At 40.2% G+C, this 22540-nt stretch overlaps 2 protein-coding genes across 3 annotated transcripts; both read left to right on the forward strand.

Moving 5' to 3' along the window:
• The first annotated feature begins 292 nt into the window (after positions 1 to 292).
• nfascb (neurofascin homolog (chicken) b) lies at positions 293 to 15220 on the forward strand. The gene is made up of 27 exons (XM_030055083.1): positions 293 to 512; positions 3804 to 3926; positions 4035 to 4140; positions 4254 to 4444; positions 5096 to 5218; positions 5407 to 5625; positions 6138 to 6249; positions 6441 to 6628; positions 6712 to 6843; positions 7099 to 7242; positions 7615 to 7726; positions 7846 to 8009; positions 8129 to 8276; positions 8446 to 8570; positions 8648 to 8749; positions 8887 to 9084; positions 9200 to 9270; positions 9421 to 9643; positions 10096 to 10211; positions 11408 to 11618; positions 11814 to 11936; positions 12298 to 12471; positions 12651 to 12782; positions 12903 to 12972; positions 13551 to 13562; positions 13821 to 13856; positions 13985 to 15220. The coding sequence occupies exons 2-27, from the start codon at positions 3851 to 3853 to the stop codon at positions 14214 to 14216; spliced, it is 3540 nt and encodes a 1179-aa protein (XP_029910943.1). The 5' UTR covers positions 293 to 512; positions 3804 to 3850; the 3' UTR covers positions 14217 to 15220.
• Positions 15221 to 16791: 1571 nt separating this feature from the next.
• Positions 16792 to 20033, forward strand: LOC115361606 (acidic mammalian chitinase-like). Of its 2 annotated transcripts, none has more exons than XM_030055087.1 (11): positions 16792 to 16816; positions 16961 to 16990; positions 17100 to 17304; positions 17461 to 17517; positions 17656 to 17821; positions 18001 to 18125; positions 18229 to 18352; positions 18476 to 18658; positions 18825 to 18941; positions 19460 to 19592; positions 19699 to 20033. In XM_030055087.1, the coding sequence occupies exons 1-11, from the start codon at positions 16792 to 16794 to the stop codon at positions 20031 to 20033; spliced, it is 1500 nt and encodes a 499-aa protein (XP_029910947.1). The 2 variants fall into 2 exon arrangements, with proteins under 2 accessions (XP_029910947.1, XP_029910948.1); XM_030055088.1 differs by having other exon boundaries at positions 19795 to 20033.
• Positions 20034 to 22540: the final 2507 nt, after the last annotated feature.

Genomic DNA, 22540 nt, shown 5'->3' on the forward strand with positions numbered 1-22540 from the left:
CCACCCCCCACCTAACAGTTCACTCCACTGAAAAACAGCAGCACTGATAAAAATGAAATTAATTCTCTTAAATAAGCTATAGTTCACTGTTGATAGATTAACTTGCATAGCATGGCAGTTGTGCTGTCTTAACTGGTAGATGGCATTGTTCTTTTTACTCGCTCTCCTATCACAGTGGAGATGACGTTATATTTATGTGTGGTTTTCACAAAGGATTTATTATAATAGGCACTCAGGCCCTGTTTGCCAGTCGTGTGACCAGAGCTTGGGACAGCCTTCCTGATGGACCTCTGTTATCTCCTCCATCATCCTTACTCACCTGCACTAACATGATGGATTAACAATTCAGGGTCTAAAAACAGATGCTGCGGGTAAAGTGAAGTTCACAGTGGAGATGCTGCCTTAAATCTACTGTGACCGAAGATGACAGAAGTTTGCTTTTCGACAATGTAGGAGCCAGCTGTCAAGGCAGAGAGTGGAAAGAGTGACCAAGCAGCAAAGAAAACTCCAAGGTATGACCTTAAACTTTCAGCCGATATTACTCCATGGTGAGTGTAAAGTAAAGCGTTAGATCACCTGATGATACTGAAGGTGTAACCTCTGAATGTTGTATGAGTACAGCATAGAGTTTATCACCATGTGAAGAAGTGCTTTAGTCCTTGAAGCTGTCATTCAAGACAGACATCATTGAAAGTCAAGCTTTTAATGATGTCATACTTCATCGAGAAGAGGGGTGGGTCTGAATCTGAATCAGCAGTTTTGTTTGAGAGTGCATACTATGTAGCTTGGTTCACACTTGATATGCATTTACGTCACCCTTTCTTGTGCCACTGGTCTTTTTCAAGGTTCAATCACATACGTGTTTCACTTATGCAGCTTGCATATGGTCTATATACCTCCATACTCATATCACAGTTAGGCAGTGTTTAAAGATGTGCTCTGCAAAACTGACCAAGGGTCGATTTAAGTGAGGACAAGTATATAATTTAACTGTCAGGCTATTGATGATAAGAACCATGTAGTCTAAACCATCAAATTATGTACTTATTCCATATTTTTTGTTGGTTGAGTCTCACTTAAATCAAAGCCTGGCAATTTTGCATAGTGCACCTTTAATTTCACACATCTATAGAGCATACATGGTCCCAACATATTTTTATTTTAGGATTTTTTTTTTTTTTTTTTTGAGAAAATCATGTTGTCCTAGTGCATTTAATATTAATGCAGATAACTGCATAATTTTCTCAACCAAGAAGCCAGGATCGCAGCACTACAGTCTACAAGACGCTGATGTTTTGATCGTGCTGTGGTAGTAAGGTCAGAATAGGTCTTTGTGTGTAGTACAGGGTCCTGATCAACAGGAATTTCTCTCCTACCCCTTCTTGTGCTCCCCCTGATGTAGTGACGTCAAAGTGTGAGTGATAGGTGCTGTCTGAGTCTGAACAGGCAGCCTGTGTGGCTGAGCACTCCCACATGCCATCTGCTCTTACCCAAGTGCTGGGCACATGTGCCAAAGGAGACCCGCGAGCATAGAGACCTTCTTGTCGTCACTGAGCTTGCTCTGTCTGCCTCTCTGCCTCTTCACTGTGCAATCTGGTGCATGGTACTGATCACTGCTCGCTGCCAGGCCTGCTTCAGTCCAATGTATGGGGAGAAAAGCCCATTCTGGCAGCCAAGTGGCTCAATATACTCTTTTGCTTTTGTTTCCTGTGTGAGGCGACTCAAGTTGTATCTGAGTCATGAAGTCAGAGGTGGGATTTGAGGCTGCAGTGATTGGAGATATGTTATTTGTGGTAATAATAATGTGTCTTAATGGTCCGTGTCGTAATATGTGCTTTAAAACAATATAGATGAGAAGAAATTCAGTCCATCCATTATGATGAGAAATGCACATTAGAATATTTTTAATTTTTTAAAGTCAGTTTTAGTGGTAGGCTATTAACAGGTTTGATTTCATCTTTATGGTGTTATCCACAGCTTTTTTATTTTATTTTTTTAATAATTGTTTTTATTTTTTTTTTTTATCTTCCAAAGCCATTGTTTTGCCCAGTTTATGCTGGTTTGTATATGGGGGCCTACGTGGATGCCTAAGCGCCTACACAGGTCAAACCTCTGTGTTCAGCCTTCAGATGGCTTTTGTCTGGCTCAAATACAGCTTGTCCTGGATCCTTGCTGCTGTTTCTGGAAAAGAAAACTTTTTCTTCCCAGTAGGGTTTTTTCAGCTGAATGGTAATGACCTTTCCCCCTCTGAGGATATGTATCTGAATGGCTGACTGAAGTCTCTGTTCCACACAAAAGTGGATGAATGCTAATTGCTGTGATTTTGGATGTGTAGGAAGAATTAAATGTACAGTACACTTTCATGCCACAAAGGCTTTGCACAGAAATAGCTTTTATAGTCATAATCAGATCCTTGATGTGAAACGTCTAAATGTTCTTTGATATTCCCCTCTTTTATCATGGCTATTAAACTGAAGTCATGTGCCCCATGTAAATTTTACATGAGAGAAACAAATACTGCTTTCACACTCATCTCCCTGGTTTTCCCCAGTCAACAATACAGCCTACATTTTGATGTCATCAAAACCAACAAAAATGCACATTGTACAGAATATGGGCTGTATTGTGCTTTCATTAGGCCACAATATTTCTGTGTATTGGCAAACCATACTGAATCACACCAATTTAAAGCAAACAGTCAGCTTTGAAGCTGACTAATCACTGAGGTAATTCTATGTGGTTTATGCTAAGCTCTAGAAAATATAATTCCTTGCCTTTCTCAGCAAAAAATGATTAAAATACCTCATTATTCTTTCACGCAAGAAGTTCAAACAGTTATTATCATATTTCTCAGAACTTCCGTTTCTGTTATGCATGCATGTCTTTTCCCGGACAAACTTTGTGATTGTGTTGGATGGAGATGGGTTATTAAGAATTATGAGAGCCTGGCAAGAACAGTGAAGTGGGTGAGGTGTAGGTGGCGTATGGCGCTCATTCATTATTCATGAGATGGGTGGGCAGAGTGTAAGTGGCAGTGACAGACAGAAACTCTATTACTGAAGCTTATCCACTCCTCTGGGGTTCTTGACCTGATATTTGAAGGACTAAGGAATAAATTGGTATTATCCACAAACAAGGATTATTTCCTGGAGAAATTAATTTGAATTATCAATGCATTGGGGAAGCCACAAAGATGGGGAGGAGGAATCCCTGATTTGACCTTACATGAGAAAAAGGTACGCTGATGTCAATTGTGTTACAAAAGATAGTTGATGAAAGGATAGATATTCTGCAACATGAGTCATGGTTTATTAGGTGTTTATTGTGATAACATATTGTGAAATCCACTCTGATTCTGCATGGGTCTCTTTGTTGTGCATTTTATTGTGATATTTGGTATCAGTAGTCATTATTCTATTCCCAGAGAGTATATTTTGTCCTGCTTAATTTCAGATGCTGTTCAAGCTAAACAGGCACTGTGCAATCAAACACAACAGTTTAATCCCATAATGCATACAAGGGGATCATTTTCATGGATGGGATGCAGTTGGCTTGAAACAGAGTTTGACCCCTTGCTCTTGTGCTGGTGGATGTGTTGTGTGAAAATAACAATGAGCTACTCTGTTAGAGAGTGTGATGGTGTGATCCAAGTGGGAGAGATGTTCATGGCTGCAAGGTAAATGTGTGGAGAAAGTTTAAGGTGCAAAGTGTCACATCTGTTGTTTGGGATTGATATTGAACAACAGGAATGTCTTACAGATGCTGTCTTTTCTTTCATTTTTCCTGTTCATTTTTTAAAATAGGAGAATTGGCAGACCAAGAGTGTTGCTGGATTCCATGCACTGTAAAGATGGGGACACTGCTCGAACCAGCTGTACTGCTGCTTTTATGGCAGGGTGTATGGGCTTTGGACGTACCACTGGAAAGTGAGTCAACAACTTAACAGTGTGACCATTTGCATCTTGTAATTTATGGTACAGATTGTCCTCTTGCATAAGTGGCTAAACTGAAACAATATATTCCTCTGCCTACAGTCAGACAGCCCCCAACTATCATCAAACAGTCTCTGAAGGAGCATATTGTTGACCCCAAGGACACCATGGTCATAGAATGTGAAGCAAAGGGAAACCCTCATCCAATGTAAGAGCTGATGCAGCCCTGCCAACAGTTTGGTTAATACAAACTTCATTCTCTGGAAACCATTTCACTGTTTTTCTTTTCTGTCTTGCTTCTTGTTTTGCTTAATTACCAAGTTTCTCATGGAGGCGCAATGGGAAGTATTTCAATGTAGCACGTGACTCTCAGACATCGATGCGCAGACGCTCAGGGACACTGGATATCTATGCCAGGAACAATCCAGGAGACTATGAAGCAGAGTATCAGTGCATTGCTTCCAATGAGTATGGCTCTGCATACTCCAACAAGATCAGACTCCAACTATCAAGTGAGTTTTTTTTTTTTTTTTTTTTCCAGCAGCAGCAGCTGCTACAGAACAAAATAACTCTATGTATCCACAACTGACTTACCACCTACAGGAGATGTACAGTGATCTCAGTAGGACATTTGGGCAGCGACACACTCCAGATGGTAAACACTTTGCAAGTGAAAAGAGTCAATTTTCATATGTAGTCAAAAATTTGCAATGTGCAATGGCTTGTAAAAATCTGCATTGCATAAGCATCAGCAGATGTGACATCTGACAAGGTTGTCTTTCCATTTTTTTTTTTTTCCATTTCTGTGAGGTGTTTCTGCAAGGAGCTGTATCACGCTTGGCTCTATTTTGAGCATACATTTAAATTCAGGTATAATCCTATGGTTCTGAACACACTGAACTAGTAGACCATGTATTGAAAGGATTATTATTCTTGAACTGTTCATTTGGTTGCCGCTTTGCAACCAACTGAAGAACACATGGCGTCAAACATCAGCTAATTTTTGTTGCTATCCAGATACTTAAAGAGCTCACTGTATGGCAACAATGAACATTTCCCACTTACATTAATTATCAAACATATTTGCCATACATGTCTCTCAGTCTTCAGAATATAACTTGAGTCAATAATACAAATAAAGGTGTTACTGTGTGTCTCTGTAGGAGCTCCAGTCTGGCCAAGGGAGATTCTGGAGCCTGTGGTGGTCAGTGTCGGCTTGCCTCTGGTCCTGTCCTGCGACCCACCACCTGGCCCGCCTAAACCTGAGACCTACTGGATGTCCAGCTGTAAGCATCTCTTTAGCCATCTCTTGTTTATGTTAAAGTCTTGATAAAGGAGTGAAATGCGTATGCTTAACAAATCCATTTTCTGAACAAAAAAAAAAAAAAAAAGGAATTTTAGGAAGTCTGGCTGCTGAAATACACCTCCTATGATCTGATGATGATACATTCACAACACCATATTTTCATTTCAGGTTCATATGCGAGGCCTTTTAACTGGCCAATTCAGACTGCTTTCCCCACTATGCAGGCTGTGCGGCAGGACCGCAGGGTTTCCATGGGAGTAAACGGAGATCTGTACTTCTCTAATGTCTTGATCAATGACTCTGCCACGGACTACTGCTGTAATGCTCGCTTCCCTTACAAGAATATCATCCAGCAGAAGATGCCTGTGGTTGTCAAGGTGCTTACAAGTGAGTATTGATTGTGTACTGACACTTGGATACATACTGTGGCACCACATGGGCTGGATGTGGTGTTGCAGTATAAACATGGATTGATCAGTGCATTGTCCAACTATACTTTCACACACTAACAGATGTGTTTTATTTCTTTTTTTGTGATACTAACTGATCTTTTTTGTAAACAGTGGACTAATGAAACAATGGTTATGTCTGTCTTCCCCAGTGCTGTTGGTAACCCCTGTTTTTTTTATATACTTACAGACTTATAGACAATTTTGCTTTATTTCAGACAATCTCTAAAAAGGCATCATTGTTTCGCTGCAAACTTACTTACTCAGTGTGGTGAGTGTGTGCTCCGCTTCAGCTGTCCTTTCTTATTTTCTGAGTTTGCTTTCTGAAAGAAATAACCTCCTCTGCTCGCCAACCTACGCTGTTGTCTTATGTTGCCTTTATGGTTAGACAGGCTTATTGAACGCACGAGGCCTGTCTGACTGGTGTGCTGTGGTGTGCTCCTCCTGCAGCTCGAACGGTGGCCGAGGCTGCCCCCACCTGGCTGTCTCCCACAGGCTCATCCAGCTCCGTCATGGTCCTTCAAGGGGAGGAGCTGTTCCTGGAGTGCATCGCTGCAGGAGTGTGAGTCAACTCAAGACCCCTGTAGGACAGTTTTGGTCATTTATTCAATGCTAGCGTTAAATTAATGAGCCAGATCAAGTGATGTACTTGACTTGCAGCCACTTACCATGAATTTGTATCTCTTAAATTTACCCTCATTTGATTTCCTAAAAGTCATCTTAACTAAAGTCTTGTTTATTACTTTGATGAAGGCCAACACCTCACATTAGCTGGATGAAGGACGGTGAGGCGCTTTCGGTTACGTCACGCATGAGAGTAAAGAACTTCAATAAGATGATTAAAATCCCAAAGGCATCTTTTGATGATGCAGGCGAATATGTGTGCACTGCTACGAATAAGATTGGATACATCGAGCACACAATAACTGTCCGAGTTAAAGGTGAGACGCATTTTAGACACATGTCCTCCTTTTTTTTTGCCACACAACATTTACACAACTAATACAGAACTTGTACTTGACAGCGGCACCATTTTGGTTGGAGAGGCCCAGCGATTTGATCTTGGCCCCTGAGGAAAATGGGCAATTAGTGTGTCGTTCTGATGGTGCCCCTCGGCCCACCATTCGCTGGTTTATCAATGGAGAACCAATTGAAAGTAGGTTTTTGAATCAACCTTTACATGATATTTTTCACATGACATTTTACACCTTGTTCTTTGTGTCATTTCCTTGTGTTTTATTTATTTTGATGCATAGTGTATTTTTTCTGCAACTGTTTTTGATTAGTTAGATCATCAAGGTCCTCTGAAACTTGCCTTTGAAATGAAGGGCTATATGAACAAAGTTGACTTGAATGAAGTGATACTATAGTAATCGCTGCAGTGTTTTTCTGCTGTGTGTCTCATCTCCAGCTGCCACACCACAACCTAACAGACATGTCTCAGGAGAAACACTGACTCTCCGCTCTGTGACTGTTGCAAACACTGGTGTCTACCAGTGCAATGCTTCAAATCAGTATGGCTATTTATTTGCCAACGCTTTTGTCAACGTGCTACGTAAGTTGCCATACTGTCATCCACATCATAGTGTAAAGCACTGAATATCATGTATGCCACATAATAGTGATAGCCATGTCATGATTTTTGATATTGAAGAAAATATACACTGTAAAACACTTCAATACTGTTAAAACTGCCATTGCCTCTCTCTCTACTTACACATATAATCCACAGCAAACATTCATTGCTTTAGGGGTTTTTGAAAGTAATTTTGCATGGGATATGTGAGGAATTTAATTAAAAACCATAATAGAAGCAGCTGATGATAGCGTATGTATGTCATCATAAACTGGTAATATTCATATAACAGCATAAACGTTATTTTGGCACTATTCTTGCACAGTAAATCGCTGTATTCTGCATTTCTAGATGCAACACCACGTATAATGGGGCCCAGGAATGAGCTCATCAAGGTGATAGAGGGCAGCCGTATCTTCTTACACTGCCGCTACTTTGGTTCTCCGGTGCCTGATTTGCGATGGTGAGGATATGCTTTTTTTCTGACGGGGATCTGTAAAGAGTGTCTTTACACATCAGCTTATAGGAGTTGATAAGTGCATTTCTTTGTGTGTATGTGTGTGATTTTGTCTCTTCACACAGGTCTAAGTATGGGCAAGGGAATCTTGAAGGAAATCGTTTTAAGACCCACGGTAACGGGACCCTAGAAATCAAGCGCATAAAGGTAGATGACCAGGGGACTTACCTGTGTATCGTCAGCAATATCGCAGGAAGAGATGAGAGTCAAGTCCGAGTAGAAGTTAAAGGTGAAGTGCACAGTGACTCATACCAAGGATGAATTATACACCCAACACTTTTTGACAACACTTTTTGACTTTGTAATGCCTTACTGTTTTTGATCCAGTCTTTCATCCTTTTTTCACAGAGCCAACTATGATTATCAAAAGACCACAGAATATGAAAGTCCTGCGTGGAACTGATGTGCGCTTTGAATGTGGTGTAAAACACGATGTCAGTACACCTGTCACAACCTCTTGGATGAAAAACAAAAAGTTTGTCACCCTGGGCTGGAGGTGAGCCTTTTTAAGTTAATTATAGCTTCCAGCAAAAACTGCATGTATAAGACCTGTCAGTGCGGTTATGCTGCACTGACAGGTCTTTTTATTTTAATGAAGTAAGAGAATGTTGCTCAAACCAATGACCTCCCTGGTGTCTCAAATATAACTTATCTGCAATCCTCAGGATTTCTCTGGATGAATCAAACCTGGTCATCACAAGTGTGAACAGAGGGGATGAGGGCAATTATACCTGTATCATCAAAACCGAAATGGAACAGAAATCTGCCTCAGCACAACTAATGGTGATGGGTATGGCACATTTAGAATAAAAGACATTTCACTGAATATACATGATGCCTTTTAATCTTTCATCCTCCTCTGTGCAGACCGTCCTGATCCTCCCACTGATTTAGAGTTATCAGATCCATATGAGCGCAGTGTAAGACTCACTTGGGTTCCTGGAGACAACAACCACAGCCCTATCACAGGTAACAACCCCGCAACCAATGAAAATTCTATATTTATGGTGCATGCTGTTTTTTAAATACTCATTCTTATCACTAATTTTGTGTATTTGCTATCAGTAAATACTTCTCAAATAATCCATAGATTTTTCCTCCTACAGAGTACTTGGTGCAGTATGATGAAGATGACTGGTTGCCAGGGAAGTGGAGAAACCTGTCAACGTACCCAGGGAACCTCAACTCTGTCGTTCTGCAGCTTTCACCATTCACCTATTATGAGTTTCGCGTCATCGCTACCAATGCCATTGGACCAAGTCGTCCTAGTCGTCCATCCATGCGCTTCCAGACCAGCGGTGCACGTGAGATTGATGCTCATAAAACAAATCTGCCTCATGCTCTATTCTCTGACAAATGTGTAGTCATATTGCAGCCAAACCTCAGTGATTTCACCACTAGATCTATTTTCCTGCACAGCTCCTGATGTCATCCCAAAGAACTTAAAAGGAGTGGGTACATGGAGAAATAACATGGAGATCAGCTGGGAGGTAATTAGTACTATATCTGAAACTGCTAAATTTTCATAACACATCTCAACTGTCTTGATTCCTGTGTTTATATTGTGTTTCTTATCACACTAAGATCGAACGATTCCTGTCATTGTCAAATATGATTGTCCTTTCTGATCTTGTCCTCAGCCTCTGACCTACAGAGAGTGGAATGGGCCTCACCTAAAATATCTGGTATGGTGGAGAAGGAGAGATTCCCGAGAAGAGTGGAAAAATGCCACCACCAAGTGGCTGAAATATTACATCTATGATGCGGACACCTTCACTCCTTATGAACTCAAGGTTCAGGCTGTCAATGACTTTGGGCTGGGCCCGGAGTCTCCTGTTGTCATTGGTTACTCTGGAGAAGACCGTGAGTATCAACATCATATATTGCCAATACAGCAATGCCTATCATTACAATTACAATTTACACACAGTTTACACTAACAGTTTCCTCTCTCACACATGGATATTCCGTATTGTACTCAGTACAATACTGCAAATGTGAAGAGAGAGAACAATTTCTACTGAAAAAAGAGCAGTGTTTATTAAAGCTCAAAGTCAGGAACTATTTGATTTCATTGTAATATATGTACTGCATTGCCCTATTTAAGGAAAGTCCTGAATTTCATCTGTGGCCAGCAGGGGGAACAATTACTGCTTTAGAAGCAGCAGATGTAATCACTCAAACATCTCTGAACATACCTCCCCTTATGTCTCAAGCATTTTGTCTCCCTAGGAACTTGTTCTCTTAAGCCCAGATGGTATTCAGTTGTAACACAAAGTAAAGACAAAGCAGTTTATCACCTCTGTGTTTGCCAGGTCCCAATGCTGCACCCCTCAACCTGAGGGTGTCCGACATACAGAGCACTGAGGTGACTTTGCACTGGGACCCAGTTTCTCGCAGCTCTATCATGGGAGAACTGAAAGAATACAAGGTGTGTCTACAGTAAATTTTGATAATATGAGTTGGACTTAACAAGCTGCTTAACAAGCCGCATGCCTGTTCATAAACACAACATACCTGTTCATAAAACTAAACAGGCTACTGAGTTTCAAGCAATACAGTAGCATACAAAGTCAGTGGTTATTGGTATGGTGATGTAAAAGATTTGTGGGGGTAACATTAGGTAGGTATGTCAAGTGGGGCTGGTTTCTATGGAGTCTTTGGTGGGGTAAGGATTGATCAGCTTTATTTTTTATCCTGTGGAGATATTGAACTTTCTATCAGCTTACAATGTGACACCAAAATTTAAACGTTTCATTCCCTGGGAAACATGAATACATTCAGCAAATTGCTTGGCAATCCATTTGACATATTTATAAATGCGTTGTGCACAATAGAGTGCAGATCAGACCACATATTTTTGTCCGAACCCGACCTGAGATGGGAGCATAGTAACCGAGCCTGACCTGAACCCGACAGCTATTTTTTTTTTTTTTTTGTGTCCGAATCGAACCCAAGCCTGAGATTTTGCTTGTCTTCTATCACTAGGTTAGATTAACCACCTGAAATAGCCGATCCGAACATAATTTCTAAATTCCTAAAAAGTCCTGACAGATCCTGATGGGTTCTGGTCAGGTATCCACACTCTATTGTACAGGTCAAATGGTTTTGCCTGAGAGTGGCACTAGATATCATGTCACCAAAATTAACAGGGTTCATCCCATCATCCCATGTTCATCCAGGGTACAACCCCTGAGTAGCATCAATGTTCTCACCAAACGTCATGGTAATCTGCCCAGTAGATGTTGAGATGTTATGTAAAAGACCAGAAAAAGACCAGAATAAGATGTAAAAGATGAGGTCACCAAAATTGGCAGGGTTCACACAGGAGGGTGTTAATGTCTCACCAAATTTAATGCCAATCTGAGCAGTAACTTCTAAGATGTGTTGTCTTGGACTATAGTGTTGAATGGACAGACAAACCAGCATGGCCATCTTTAGGCCCTTACATGCCAGCTGGGCAAAAACTTGTTTCATGGTGAGGGTTACAGTCTGTACAGGCTCAGACAATTCATATACACTTAGAATTTATTGAACATCTAGGTTTTGTCACCTCTAGATCATTCAGTATCAACATTGACTGCAGCAGAATCAAAAGGCTGAGTTTGTTTTCTCTCCATCTTTCAGGTGTACTACTGGAGGGACAGTAGCCAGCTGAGATGGCTGAGTGTCAGCAGGGCTATGAAATCAAAAGCGTTCCCAGGCAGTGATCCAGAGCCCTCTGGGGTTCTCTCTGACCTCTTCTCTTACAGCAACTACAAGTTGTACATAGTGGTGGCTAATAATCGATTTGAAGGGCCACCCAGTAATACTATACAATTCTCAACACCCGAAGGAGGTAAGAAAAACCACACAACCAAAGTTCAGGGCTTTTCCTTACCAATATTACCTTGCAAGGAAAAAAAACTGAAAGTATAGATATTAAAAAGACAATTTTTGCCCTATTTGTCCTTTTCCCAGTGCAAGCAAAGTACATACAAATATGTTTATTTCCAAACATGCGTTTTGACTCCTGCTGTGTGGCTGTCTGTAGTACCATCTGTTCCCAGATCCTTCAGGATCCAGCAGAGACATCTGGACACTATTTATGTCGACTGGGAAACGCCAGCAGAACCCAATGGAATCATTACTGGGTATTCCCTCAAGTACCAGACAGGTAAGGCAACTCATCACTGGAAACACTCTGCTGAGATTTCTCTGCCCTCATAAACTATACAATCAAAGTATAATGTATTATTCTGCAGTCCTCTGTGGAGAAATAACAAAACTTCTATAACAGATGGGAAGAGTGTATCTTTAACCTAATACTGCTGACAAGGTTCCACATGACACTTAAGTGCACAAATAGTACACTTAAATATGCACTCAAAGATCAGAGTCTTCGTAGAACCTTCTGAAGTGTGTTCTTGAGGGGGCAATAATGTGGACGCTCTAAAAGCAGGTAAGGTACTTGATAGCTCAGTGTGTGTGCACTGTAGCGTTGAGTGTTCTTGTTGAAATGCTTGTTCTTTCCACAGTAAATGCCACCAGAGGAGAGGAGCTACGAGTTGAAGAGTTCCCTGCAAATGTGACAAGTTTCTCTGTTCGGCGATATGACCGCTACACTCGATACAGATTTTCCCTGGCAGCACGAACTCAGGTTGGCATTGGGGAATGGTACACTGAGGAGTCACCGCACTACACCACTGAAGGTAATTTACTACTTGATCCATTTTGTGGCTACATCTTTAGTCTATGAAACTACTGCTGGCATGTGTAAAGTGCTAAGTGGTTGATGACTTTCATAATGATGATGTGTTTTCTGTATATGTGTGCATGTGTGTCTTTTGTGTATGTGCATGTGTGTCTTTGTCTTTTTGTGTGTCCACAGCTTATGCTCGGGACCAGGTGGACATCACCACTCAGGGCTGGTTTATAGGAATAATGTGCGCTGTAGCAGTTATTGTCCTCATCCTTCTCATAGTCTGTTTTATCAAAAGGAGCCGAGGGGGGAAATACCCAGGTACAGTAGGCCAGTCAATTGCACTTTTTCAAATATGCCTTTTTATGTAGAGATGCTTACTTCTGAGCTAGAGAGGGTAGAAGTTCATGTAACTTACATGGTAGCTGGTTTAAATTTCAGTACGAGACAAAAAAGACATCTCACTGGAGCCAGTGGATGACAAAGATCAGGAGGGATCATTTGACTATCGGTAAGCTTTACAACAGACTAATGGTAATTAACAAATGAGATAAAATCATGACTTAGGATGAGATCATGACTGACCTCATCATCTTATCATCTTCACATAGTTGATTGGAGACAATACTATCAAATCTGTGCCATCTCTTATCAACCATAATGTTACATAACATCTAATTTGAAATTTCCAAGCTGTCTTGATTTATGCACCAGTATTTATGGCATGGTAATAATACCCAGTACTGAATGAGCCATTACATTTCTAACAGCACTGTACCATACAGCACCATCACTGTTAAAAAATATATTGACAAGGGGCATATTTTTACATCAAGTTGGTTAAACTGTAGCTGTGCATTAGGATTCTGTTTGGTGAGTTGAAGTTTGCACAAAAGTTATTGCTGCAGATACCACAGAAAAACTTCATGTAAAGTGTTGCCCACAATAGTAATGTCCTTATTTTTGGTAACTCTTTGATCATATTCTCAATATCTAATGCATTTTTCTATTTACTCTACCTTTTCTATCTAAACCTACTTTCCCCCACAAAACTTCCATCCCTATTCTTTTCTCACTGGACTACTCAAGGTCTCTTGAAAGGTATGAAAAGACTAAACATTGACATACTGACACTATTGACATGTACAGCTGTATGCTTCTATACGGTCTATAATCACTTATTTATATGGAACTGACATTAGTTTGGAAGAGTTGTAAACAGCATATTCAACAGACTCCTGGTTTTACTGCAGGCATGTACTGAGTGGGTGATAAATTAAATATGATCAAATCGCGCACATTCAAACAAACAAACCCTTTCAATATGAATCTCAAAACAAACCCTTTTTAATATTTCAGGATAGCACGTGTCTCTACTCTTCCTTATCCGCGGCGGTATGTACACTGTCAGTGCATTGCTACAAAATTAAAACCAAGAAGAAATTATATTGTCATGATACTTGTAGGAATCTCTTGCTGGTAACAGCGAGGTTTCAAATATTTATCTCATGCCATTTTTGCAGAGAGGAGGAGAGAGGCCTCCAGAGAGGCCAAGAATCTGTGGAGGCAATGATGAAGCGAACAGACAGTGACGACAGTCTTGTGGAATACGGAGAAGGCGGGGAGATCCAGTTCAACGAGGATGGCTCTTTCATTGGCGAGTACACAGGAAGCAGGAGAGATGTCAGAGAGGTGGACTATGGAGGGAGTCTGGAGCTCCACTCTCCAATGAACGCCATCTACTCCCTGGCGTAACAGTCTCTCTCTCACGTAAACTCAACTCTGCGTCGCCTGACATTGCCACGCTTGTATCCTCCACTTAAGAACTCAGAGGAAATATGCGACTTGTGGTATATCTGTGCCTGCAAGAGGGAACAACTGGAGCCTGAAGTGCCACTGCCCTCCATCTCCTCACACCTTTCTCAGCACTGACAATGCAGCACACAAGCATTTTAACAATGTGGAGGAACAGCTGGGACGATACACCAGGAGATGAAACACTCGTGTGATAAAAAGGGAGCTTTACATTTTGTTACTTGTATTGCATTTCTTGTAAGTAATTGCAAGGAGAGTGTGTGTATGTGTGTATATGAGTGCGTGTACAGGTACATATGTTCAATTATACCACTAAACCAAGAAATACTGACTTCACATCAAAGGAGATAGAAGTTAAAGAGTTTATCATGTTGATAAAAGCAGCTGCAACTTTAAAAAGGACCATCTTAACTCTTTCTTTCTTTCTTTCTTTCTTTCTTTCTTTCTGCAAATTTCAATAATATCATTCATGTTTTGTCTGATGTTGATAGTTTGAAATAAGGAGCACACCCCATGCCTTTCAGGACCACATAACCCATAATCTCATTCCAAACTTTGGACTGCCTTCGCTTCATTTTATATGCTGGTGTTAAAAGTACATTGTATCAAAATGTTGTTGGTGATAGGTGCAGGGTAATAAAATGTCTCTGGGGACTAATGATTCATATTCACCGTCAGTTTAATATTGTTGGTTAATAATGATGGGGGACAAGAGGTCAAGCCAGCTGGGGAATCAGTGAGCAGTAAATGGCCATAAACCAGCTATAAAATCAGACAGACATGGACATTTGTCTATGAAATGGCATAACTGTTTCCTCCATTTCTCACAGAATGGAGATAAATGTACATAATTAATCTTTATGTAACAGCTTAACTGTGTCTTTACTTTATTTGACTCATAACATGTGCCCTAAAGTAAATAAATATCTTGTTTTTGGAGGACATGTCAGAATTCCAGCATGCTTGATATGATTGTTGTTAAAATGAGCAGTATTTTTCCTGAGAAGGATTTTTTTGTATGGTCTTTATAAGTGGCTTCACATAGACTGAACTGTAGTATATGCTCATGTTGAGTAATGTTGATGTATTGATCTACTGCGCAGTATTTGCAGTTTAGACATAAAATATGAACATCAGTATCATTATTTGGCCCCACCCAATTGCATAAATGGCAGACTGCACTACTGGCTCTACAAATATGGCATGAAGCAAAGAATGTTGGCTATTTCCTACTGGACCCTGGTCTACCCATGCAAGATAACTCATAGGCTTTTACTCCACTCTTGGAGCTTAATGGAAGAATACATCTTATCTAATCCACTGATGTAATACCCTTGGACTTGCATTTTATTATGGTTTTATTATTGTAAACCACTGGTTACAGCAATGAATGTCAAAATCTGAAAGTCCAAATTAAATCAAATCAAATCAACGTAGGAATCAGTGGAGACATAATCAGCCCGAAGACCTAGTGTAGTTAAGTTTGATCCAAGACCAGGTGCGAGGGGAGTCAAGACTGAAATCAGAGTAAAGAGAATGCGATGCAAGTCCAAGCTATATCATGTGCACAAGTGTAATCTTTTAGTTTTTATAAAGTTCTAGGGAGAAGCAAACAAAGATGATAGGTGGAAAATTATGTATCTCTGAATTTTGTTTTGGAAAGGCCAGAAAATGTCAGGTCAGTATCCCGTGGTACCTGAAACCAAGAGTCAGTCAAAATAGGCATGTGATTGAGTCCAAGGTGTCACAAAAGTGACCTCAAGACTAGACTCAAGAACAGGCCAATTTACATTCACTAAAATGTCAGGACCTTCAACTATAAAGGGTGAATCTCAAAAAATATTACTCAAACTAAAAATGAGGCCATGTGTTTGTGTCACCTTGTATCGGCACCATGGAAACTGCCATTGTTCCCAAACAAAAACAGTATCTATAAGTCCCAAATACAGTAACCTATATTACAATGCAGTCACTCATATGTTTGCCAAGGCTTCATCTTATCTGTATGAATCAGGCAGTTTTCATCACCTGAGCCACTACACAGAAGAGCAGTTTACATAACCTTACTCCTATGCTTCAGATTTATCAGACAGTAAAGATAAATCTCTCACATTGGTACACTTGTGAGAGTTAACTGCAGGGTAACATGGATAAGTGAACAGTGACATCATCAGTTTCCTGCCCTGGAGCATCCATTGATCCTTGCTGGACTGCGGCCTTTGTCCCTGTGTTATCACAGCTATATAAATGACTCACAGGTGGTTCAGAGGCACATCCAGCTCCTCATTTAGACTCAGGTAAGTCAGATCAACCACAAACACGGCTTTATATGTATCTTAATGTAAATAAAAAAAGGCAGGTGTTTAATTAGGTATAGCAGAATTACTTACTACATGGTACAAGTGATAGCCTGAAGACATGATTTCAGAATACAAAGACATACTGTAATGCAGTCTTATGACACACACTTTTCATTATTTCAGGCCACTTTAGGGAAATAGCCCAACTAAAAAAAATGGCCCGACTCACAATCTTGGCTGGTAAGTTAGATTCTTTTAGTTCCTGTATGAGTATGATAATAAATCATTATTATTATTGGCAGTACTACTACTACTATAAGAATGGTCCAATTTCTTAATGAGAATATGTTTTTTTTTTTTTTTTTTTTTTTTTTTTTTTTTTAGGGCTGTCACTTTTAATGTGCCTTCAAATGGGTATGCATTCTTCTTGAAATTATACTGTAATTAGCACAATTATATTCTTCTTAATTACCATTGCTCAGAAGAATATATTTATTCTAAATATCTCTCCCTTGTCCAAAAGTGTCATCTACCAAACTGGTGTGCTACTTCACCAACTGGTCCCAGTACAGACCAGGTGTTGGCAAATATATGCCAGCCAATGTTGATCCCAACCTCTGCACGCACCTGATCTATGCCTTCTCAATAATCAACCATGCCAACGAGCTGACCACCTACGAATGGAATGACGATGTTCTCTATAAGGCCTTCAACGCCCTCAAGAACAGGTAAGTAATCAGCCTGTAGTTGTGTTAATTGTTATTTTAACACATTTTTAACATCTAACAACTAATCACACAAATTGCTTGAATGTCATCATTTTATTTTCCTAAATTGGAGTTTCGCCAAAAAATCTATTCACCAGCGCATTCATTACATTACAGAAACCCTGAGCTGAAGACTCTGTTGGCTGTCGGTGGATGGAATTTTGGATCTACACAGTGAGTTTACAAAGCTTCGACAACACATAGGTTTGAGGTCACCGGATTACTCTATTCATATTCATATTCGTTCTACCTTTTTCATATGGAAGAATTTCATAAACAGTATGACTGTCTGTTGTTTTTAAATCCCTACAGATTTACCATCATGGTTTCATCCCCTGCCAACCGTCAGAGGTTCATCCAGTCCTCTATCCGTTTCTTGAGATTGCATGGTTTTGATGGGCTTGACTTGGATTGGGAATATCCTGGGGCTCGGGGAAGCCCTCCAGAGGACAAGGAGAGATTCACAGTGCTTTGCAAGGTCAGTTTGGTGAACCTCAGATCAGAGTACCAGCTGGATTCTACTGGAGTATTTATTATCCCACCAACACAGCATCCTCAGTATAAGTATCCTAAGTATAACAAACATGTTGATTCAGACAATAATTATTCTCACATCAAAGTCATGATTATCCTCAACAATCCCCCTCTTGGATTTAGGAGTTACTTGATGCATTTGAAAAGGAAGCTATTGCCACAAAAAAACCGAGGCTGATGCTCACAGCTGCAGTGGCTGCTGGGAAGGGAAATATTGACAATGGATATCAAATCGCTGAGGTGTCAAGGTAAGACCATGTGACAAAAAGTCTTTTTAATGGGTCCTTGCTTTAAAATTGAAACACTACTTATTTTGATTTTGCTTGTCTAACACTGGGTCTGTAAAAACAGGTACCTGGACTTCATAAATATCATGACCTATGACTTCCATGGTGCATGGGACCCATTCACTGGGCACAACAGCCCTCTGTACCGCAGCTCTGTGGATGTTGGGGAGCACATCTACTTCAATGTGGTGCGTAACATCCTAAGCAAATTTCAGACAACATCATCTTATCACAGCACCTGTAAGTTGCATACTGAACAACTGATTGTTTTCAATGTGAATATGTTTTTTTGGGTTTTTTTTTCCCCTCAGGACTTTGCTATGAAATACTGGAGAGACAAAGGAGCCCCTGTTGAAAAGCTTATGATGGGTTTTGCAACCTATGGACGCACATTTCGCACAACTTCAGCAGCCAATGGTGTTGGAGCACCTGCCAGTGGAGCAGCCTCTGCCGGGCCCTACACTCGCGAGGCTGGGTTTTGGTCCTACTATGAGGTCAGTGAGTGTTCAATACCAGGGCAACTTTGTCAGCCTAAGACACAGTTTAGTGCAACACAGGTTTAAACCCAATACAAATTGCACTGAAATGAGTATTTCCCAAATAAATGACTTAATATGGAGAGATTGTGTAAGCAGATGTTTATTCTTTTTATGCCCACAGATTTGCACCTTCGTTCAAGGAGCCAGTATCCATTGGATTGATGAGCAAAAGGTACCCTATGCCATCAAAGGCAATGAATGGGTTGGATTCGATAACAAGCAGAGCTATGAAATCAAGGTAATACACACCATACCAGCCTTAATATCTGTGATAACGGACTATCCACAAGTGAAAACAAGCTGACTTCAAATTACATGATTACCAGCTTTGAGCATCTTTTCCATCTATATTGTTATAAGGACAAGGCAGCTAACTGTGATAACCAGATGCAGCTTACTGGAGCAAAGCTGAGCAAGTGTGAAAAAGTATGCAAAACAGTTATAAGTGCATTAGTACATTGTAGGTGCTGGGGTGGGGAAAGGATTTTGGACAGCATGTATTTTCGGTTCTACTATATGGTAACAAAACATGTGTATGGTCACACATCAGTCTGCTTGGTTCCAGTGTGACTGCATTAAAATTTTTGAATTCTTGTAACATAGGCCAATGTTTGCGTTAGCCTGACTAATGGTTAAACAATGAAATCATACAGCTTTTATATGTACAGCTTCCGTTTCTCTATGGCTGTGTATATGATGTATTAATGTGCAGTATCAGGCATAAAGTCACTGTGAAACTGTATTATTATTCCATAGGTACAATATCTGAAAGACAACAAGTTTGGAGGCGCCTTCATCTGGGCCTTGGACCTGGATGACTTTGCCGGACAGTTCTGTGGTCAGGGTACCTACCCCCTCATCAGCCATCTACGCTCTCTTCTGGCCTCAGGTAAACTGAAGTTACATCTCAACACTGGTTTCATCATGTAAACGTTTGATCATTCCTGCTTCAACAGACAGACCCTCCACCTACAGTTTTCATTTTGTCTTGCCAGATTTGCCAACTCTTCCTCCCCCAACAACCCATCGGCCTGTGATCACAACGAATGGCCCGGGCCCTGCCACAAACACTACGGCTGCTGCTGTCACCATAACCACTGCTGCCACTGCCACTACAGCTGCTGCCACCACCACGACCACTGCTGCTGCCACCAGGACTACCACTTCTGTTTCTGGTGCAGATTTCTGTCGGGGGAAGGTTGACGGCCTCTACATAAATGAGAGAGACGGCAACTCTTTCTACCAGTGTTTCCAAGGATACACTTACCTCCAGAGATGCCCAGCAAATCTTATTTTCAGTGACCAATGCAAGTGCTGCAACTGGCCTTAATAAATACAGGCAATTTGTGTCACAGAAAATAAATGTATAAATAAATGCTATGCGTTGAAAATTTATTTATTCATATCTATTATGCAGGCTATAGTTCTCCAACACATACATAATATAACTTTTAATAGACTAGTGCACACAAACAGCATTCTTATATAGCATTTGACGAATTCTTTTGAAAGGGAAGGATCTCCAAGTTGTGTAATATCTGTTGTTGATGAGATTGTTTTGTTGTTTTAATCAGATATTACTTGCAAATTAAAGTTTCCTTTGAAACAATGTCCGCTTCAGATGTTTGGATGGTTAAGAGATGTCATAAAATCAATAGTTATTTTTTTTAATTGATTTTTTATGTCTTTTGTTTCTATAATATACCCCATTTTTAGTGTACTATTAACTTCAGCGTAATATTGCCTCATAACCAACCACCAAAACCAGTAGGAGAATTCTGGAAATAATAATCTCCCACTGAGCTACATGATTTTGCTCTGACAAACCATCCGCTCAGTAAAGAAAAGCCCTGAGTGGACACAAACATGTCAGTTGAACACAGTGGGACATCAACAGAAAGCTGATGTTGTTATAGGCTTATTAATACACATTTGATATTTGTCAGCTCTGTCATTAGTTAATTTGGATAACCGGACAGGTTGTGCCAGTAAGTAAGAGTCTAGAAGAGAAGAATATGCAACTCAATCAATTTAATTCTACATTCAAGCCAAACAAAAATAAGGAAGTTGTTAGTCTATTCATTACTAAACAATTAGGTGAAGAATAAAATACTTGATCTGATATACACAAAGTTAAAGTGGAGAGGATCAGATCTTGTGTTGCTCTGCACTGCACCTACACAGTATTGACACACATTTGACTACGGAAAACATTGATTGACTGGCAATGAGCCAGCCAGTATGACTTTGTGTGCGTGTGTGTGTGTATGTGTGTGTGTGTGTGTGTGTGTCTAATCTCAGAGGGGTTTGTTTTTGCTACTTCCGTTCTCTCTCTTAATTCACTGTCTAGCTCGCTCGACCATCTTTCTCTCCTCGTATATTACTGTTTATCTCATTCCAGTACCTCACTTTTTCCCCACAATAAAAGCCCTAGATATATATACTATGTAAGGAACTTTGATTTGCTAAAGGCATGTCACTCATACATGGTTCAAGAGGCTAAACTCCCTGCAAATGGTATTGGAAATATTATGCATGAAGACTCGATTACCAATTGTGAGGGACCAAGCAAGCTGGCACAAGGATTCACAACTTAATTAGAAAAAAATGTCATTTATTTAGCCAAAATGCAAAGAAAAATCCACAATTAGTTCAAAAATACCAAAAAACAAAGATACTTAACAAAAGGTTCTAAGCCCTAAAATGAAGTCACTAAACAGACCAGCAACTTAACCCGAACTGAACAAAACAGAAACCGACCTAAGTACTAGACACACAGGGCGACTTAAATACTGGCTAATCAGACCATAAGACACAAGGGGGATAGACAAAGACAAAGTAACTAAACAAAAGTACATCAAACAAATTTTCAGGTTCTTAGAAAAATAATACAGAAAATAATGTGTAACATATAGCAAAGATCAACTTAATGTTGATCTTAATGTTGATTCTAATTACAGAAATAACTGTAAATCAAAATAGAAGTAAGGAGTTCCCTTCCACTGGACAAAGCCATTGATGGTGCCCCCCAACTACTCCAATCAGGGGGATTTAAAGCAACTGTACACATCGGCTCCTCTTTTCCTGCCTGGACCACACGCCAAGAACTAAAAGGTAACTCAAAAGACAACAGAATAACAGAACAAATGCTTTTATACTGAAATTTACAAGAAACAAAAAAAGATACAAAAATATTGTTTCCCGTCATTTATCTGATTACTGTATATATGTGCATGGTGGCTGCAAACAATGTGCATAAGTTAAATTAAACAGAAATGAGGTGGTCAAAAAAGGTGTGTGGAACAGGCAGTGTGGTGTAGGGACACTTAAAATTTGTGTGGCAGCAGGGCAGCCATCACACCGATTATAGTGACCAACACCAGCAACGCTCGAACCATTTCTTGAATTTGTTTTGTTTGTCTGTGTATTTTGGCGGCAAGCACAGAATGCATTGTGCACCAGGTGGGAGGAGAGGAACAAACTGGTGGGGGTGTTTATTCAGATAAAGTAGTGCAAAGTGAGTTGTTGGTGTTGACAGTAGATACAAAACCATGTCTATTTCTGAAACAATTATACTCCACTGGCACTTAGGTGATTTTATCAGCAAGTGCAAACTAAGTTCCTCTGTAAATGCACAGAAACAATGGAGTAACTAATCAAACACTCCCCAGCATATAGACTCTATCCTTACTTGTTTGTTTTATCCTATTGTGGCCTTGTTCACTCCAGTCGCAGGTGAAGAAATTCTGATGTGCGTTTGCTAATGATAATGTTTCGATTAATTATGGACAAGCAGTCCACGACTGTCAAGCATGGATCAATCAAAACATTGATCAA

Source organism: Myripristis murdjan, chromosome 7, assembly GCF_902150065.1.
Source record: "Myripristis murdjan chromosome 7, fMyrMur1.1, whole genome shotgun sequence".
Classification (NCBI taxonomy): Eukaryota; Metazoa; Chordata; class Actinopteri; order Holocentriformes; family Holocentridae; genus Myripristis; species Myripristis murdjan.

What these genes read in the sequence shown, in the direction of transcription:
- nfascb (XM_030055083.1), top strand. Translation starts at nt 3,851, where the DNA reads ATGGGGACACTGCTCGAACCAGCTGTACTGCTGCTTTTATGGCAGGGT. An exon ending in CAATGGAGAACCAATTGAAA is followed by an intron (nt 6,844 to 7,098) that starts GTAGGTTTTTGA and finishes TCTCATCTCCAG; the next exon opens with CTGCCACACCACAACCTAAC. An exon ending in ACATGGAGATCAGCTGGGAG is followed by an intron (nt 9,271 to 9,420) that starts GTAATTAGTACT and finishes TCTTGTCCTCAG; the next exon opens with CCTCTGACCTACAGAGAGTG.
- LOC115361606 (XM_030055087.1), top strand. Translation starts at nt 16,792, where the DNA reads ATGGCCCGACTCACAATCTTGGCTG. An exon ending in TTTAATGTGCCTTCAAATGG is followed by an intron (nt 16,991 to 17,099) that starts GTATGCATTCTT and finishes CTTGTCCAAAAG; the next exon opens with TGTCATCTACCAAACTGGTG. An exon ending in TTCAACGCCCTCAAGAACAG is followed by an intron (nt 17,305 to 17,460) that starts GTAAGTAATCAG and finishes ATTACATTACAG; the next exon opens with AAACCCTGAGCTGAAGACTC.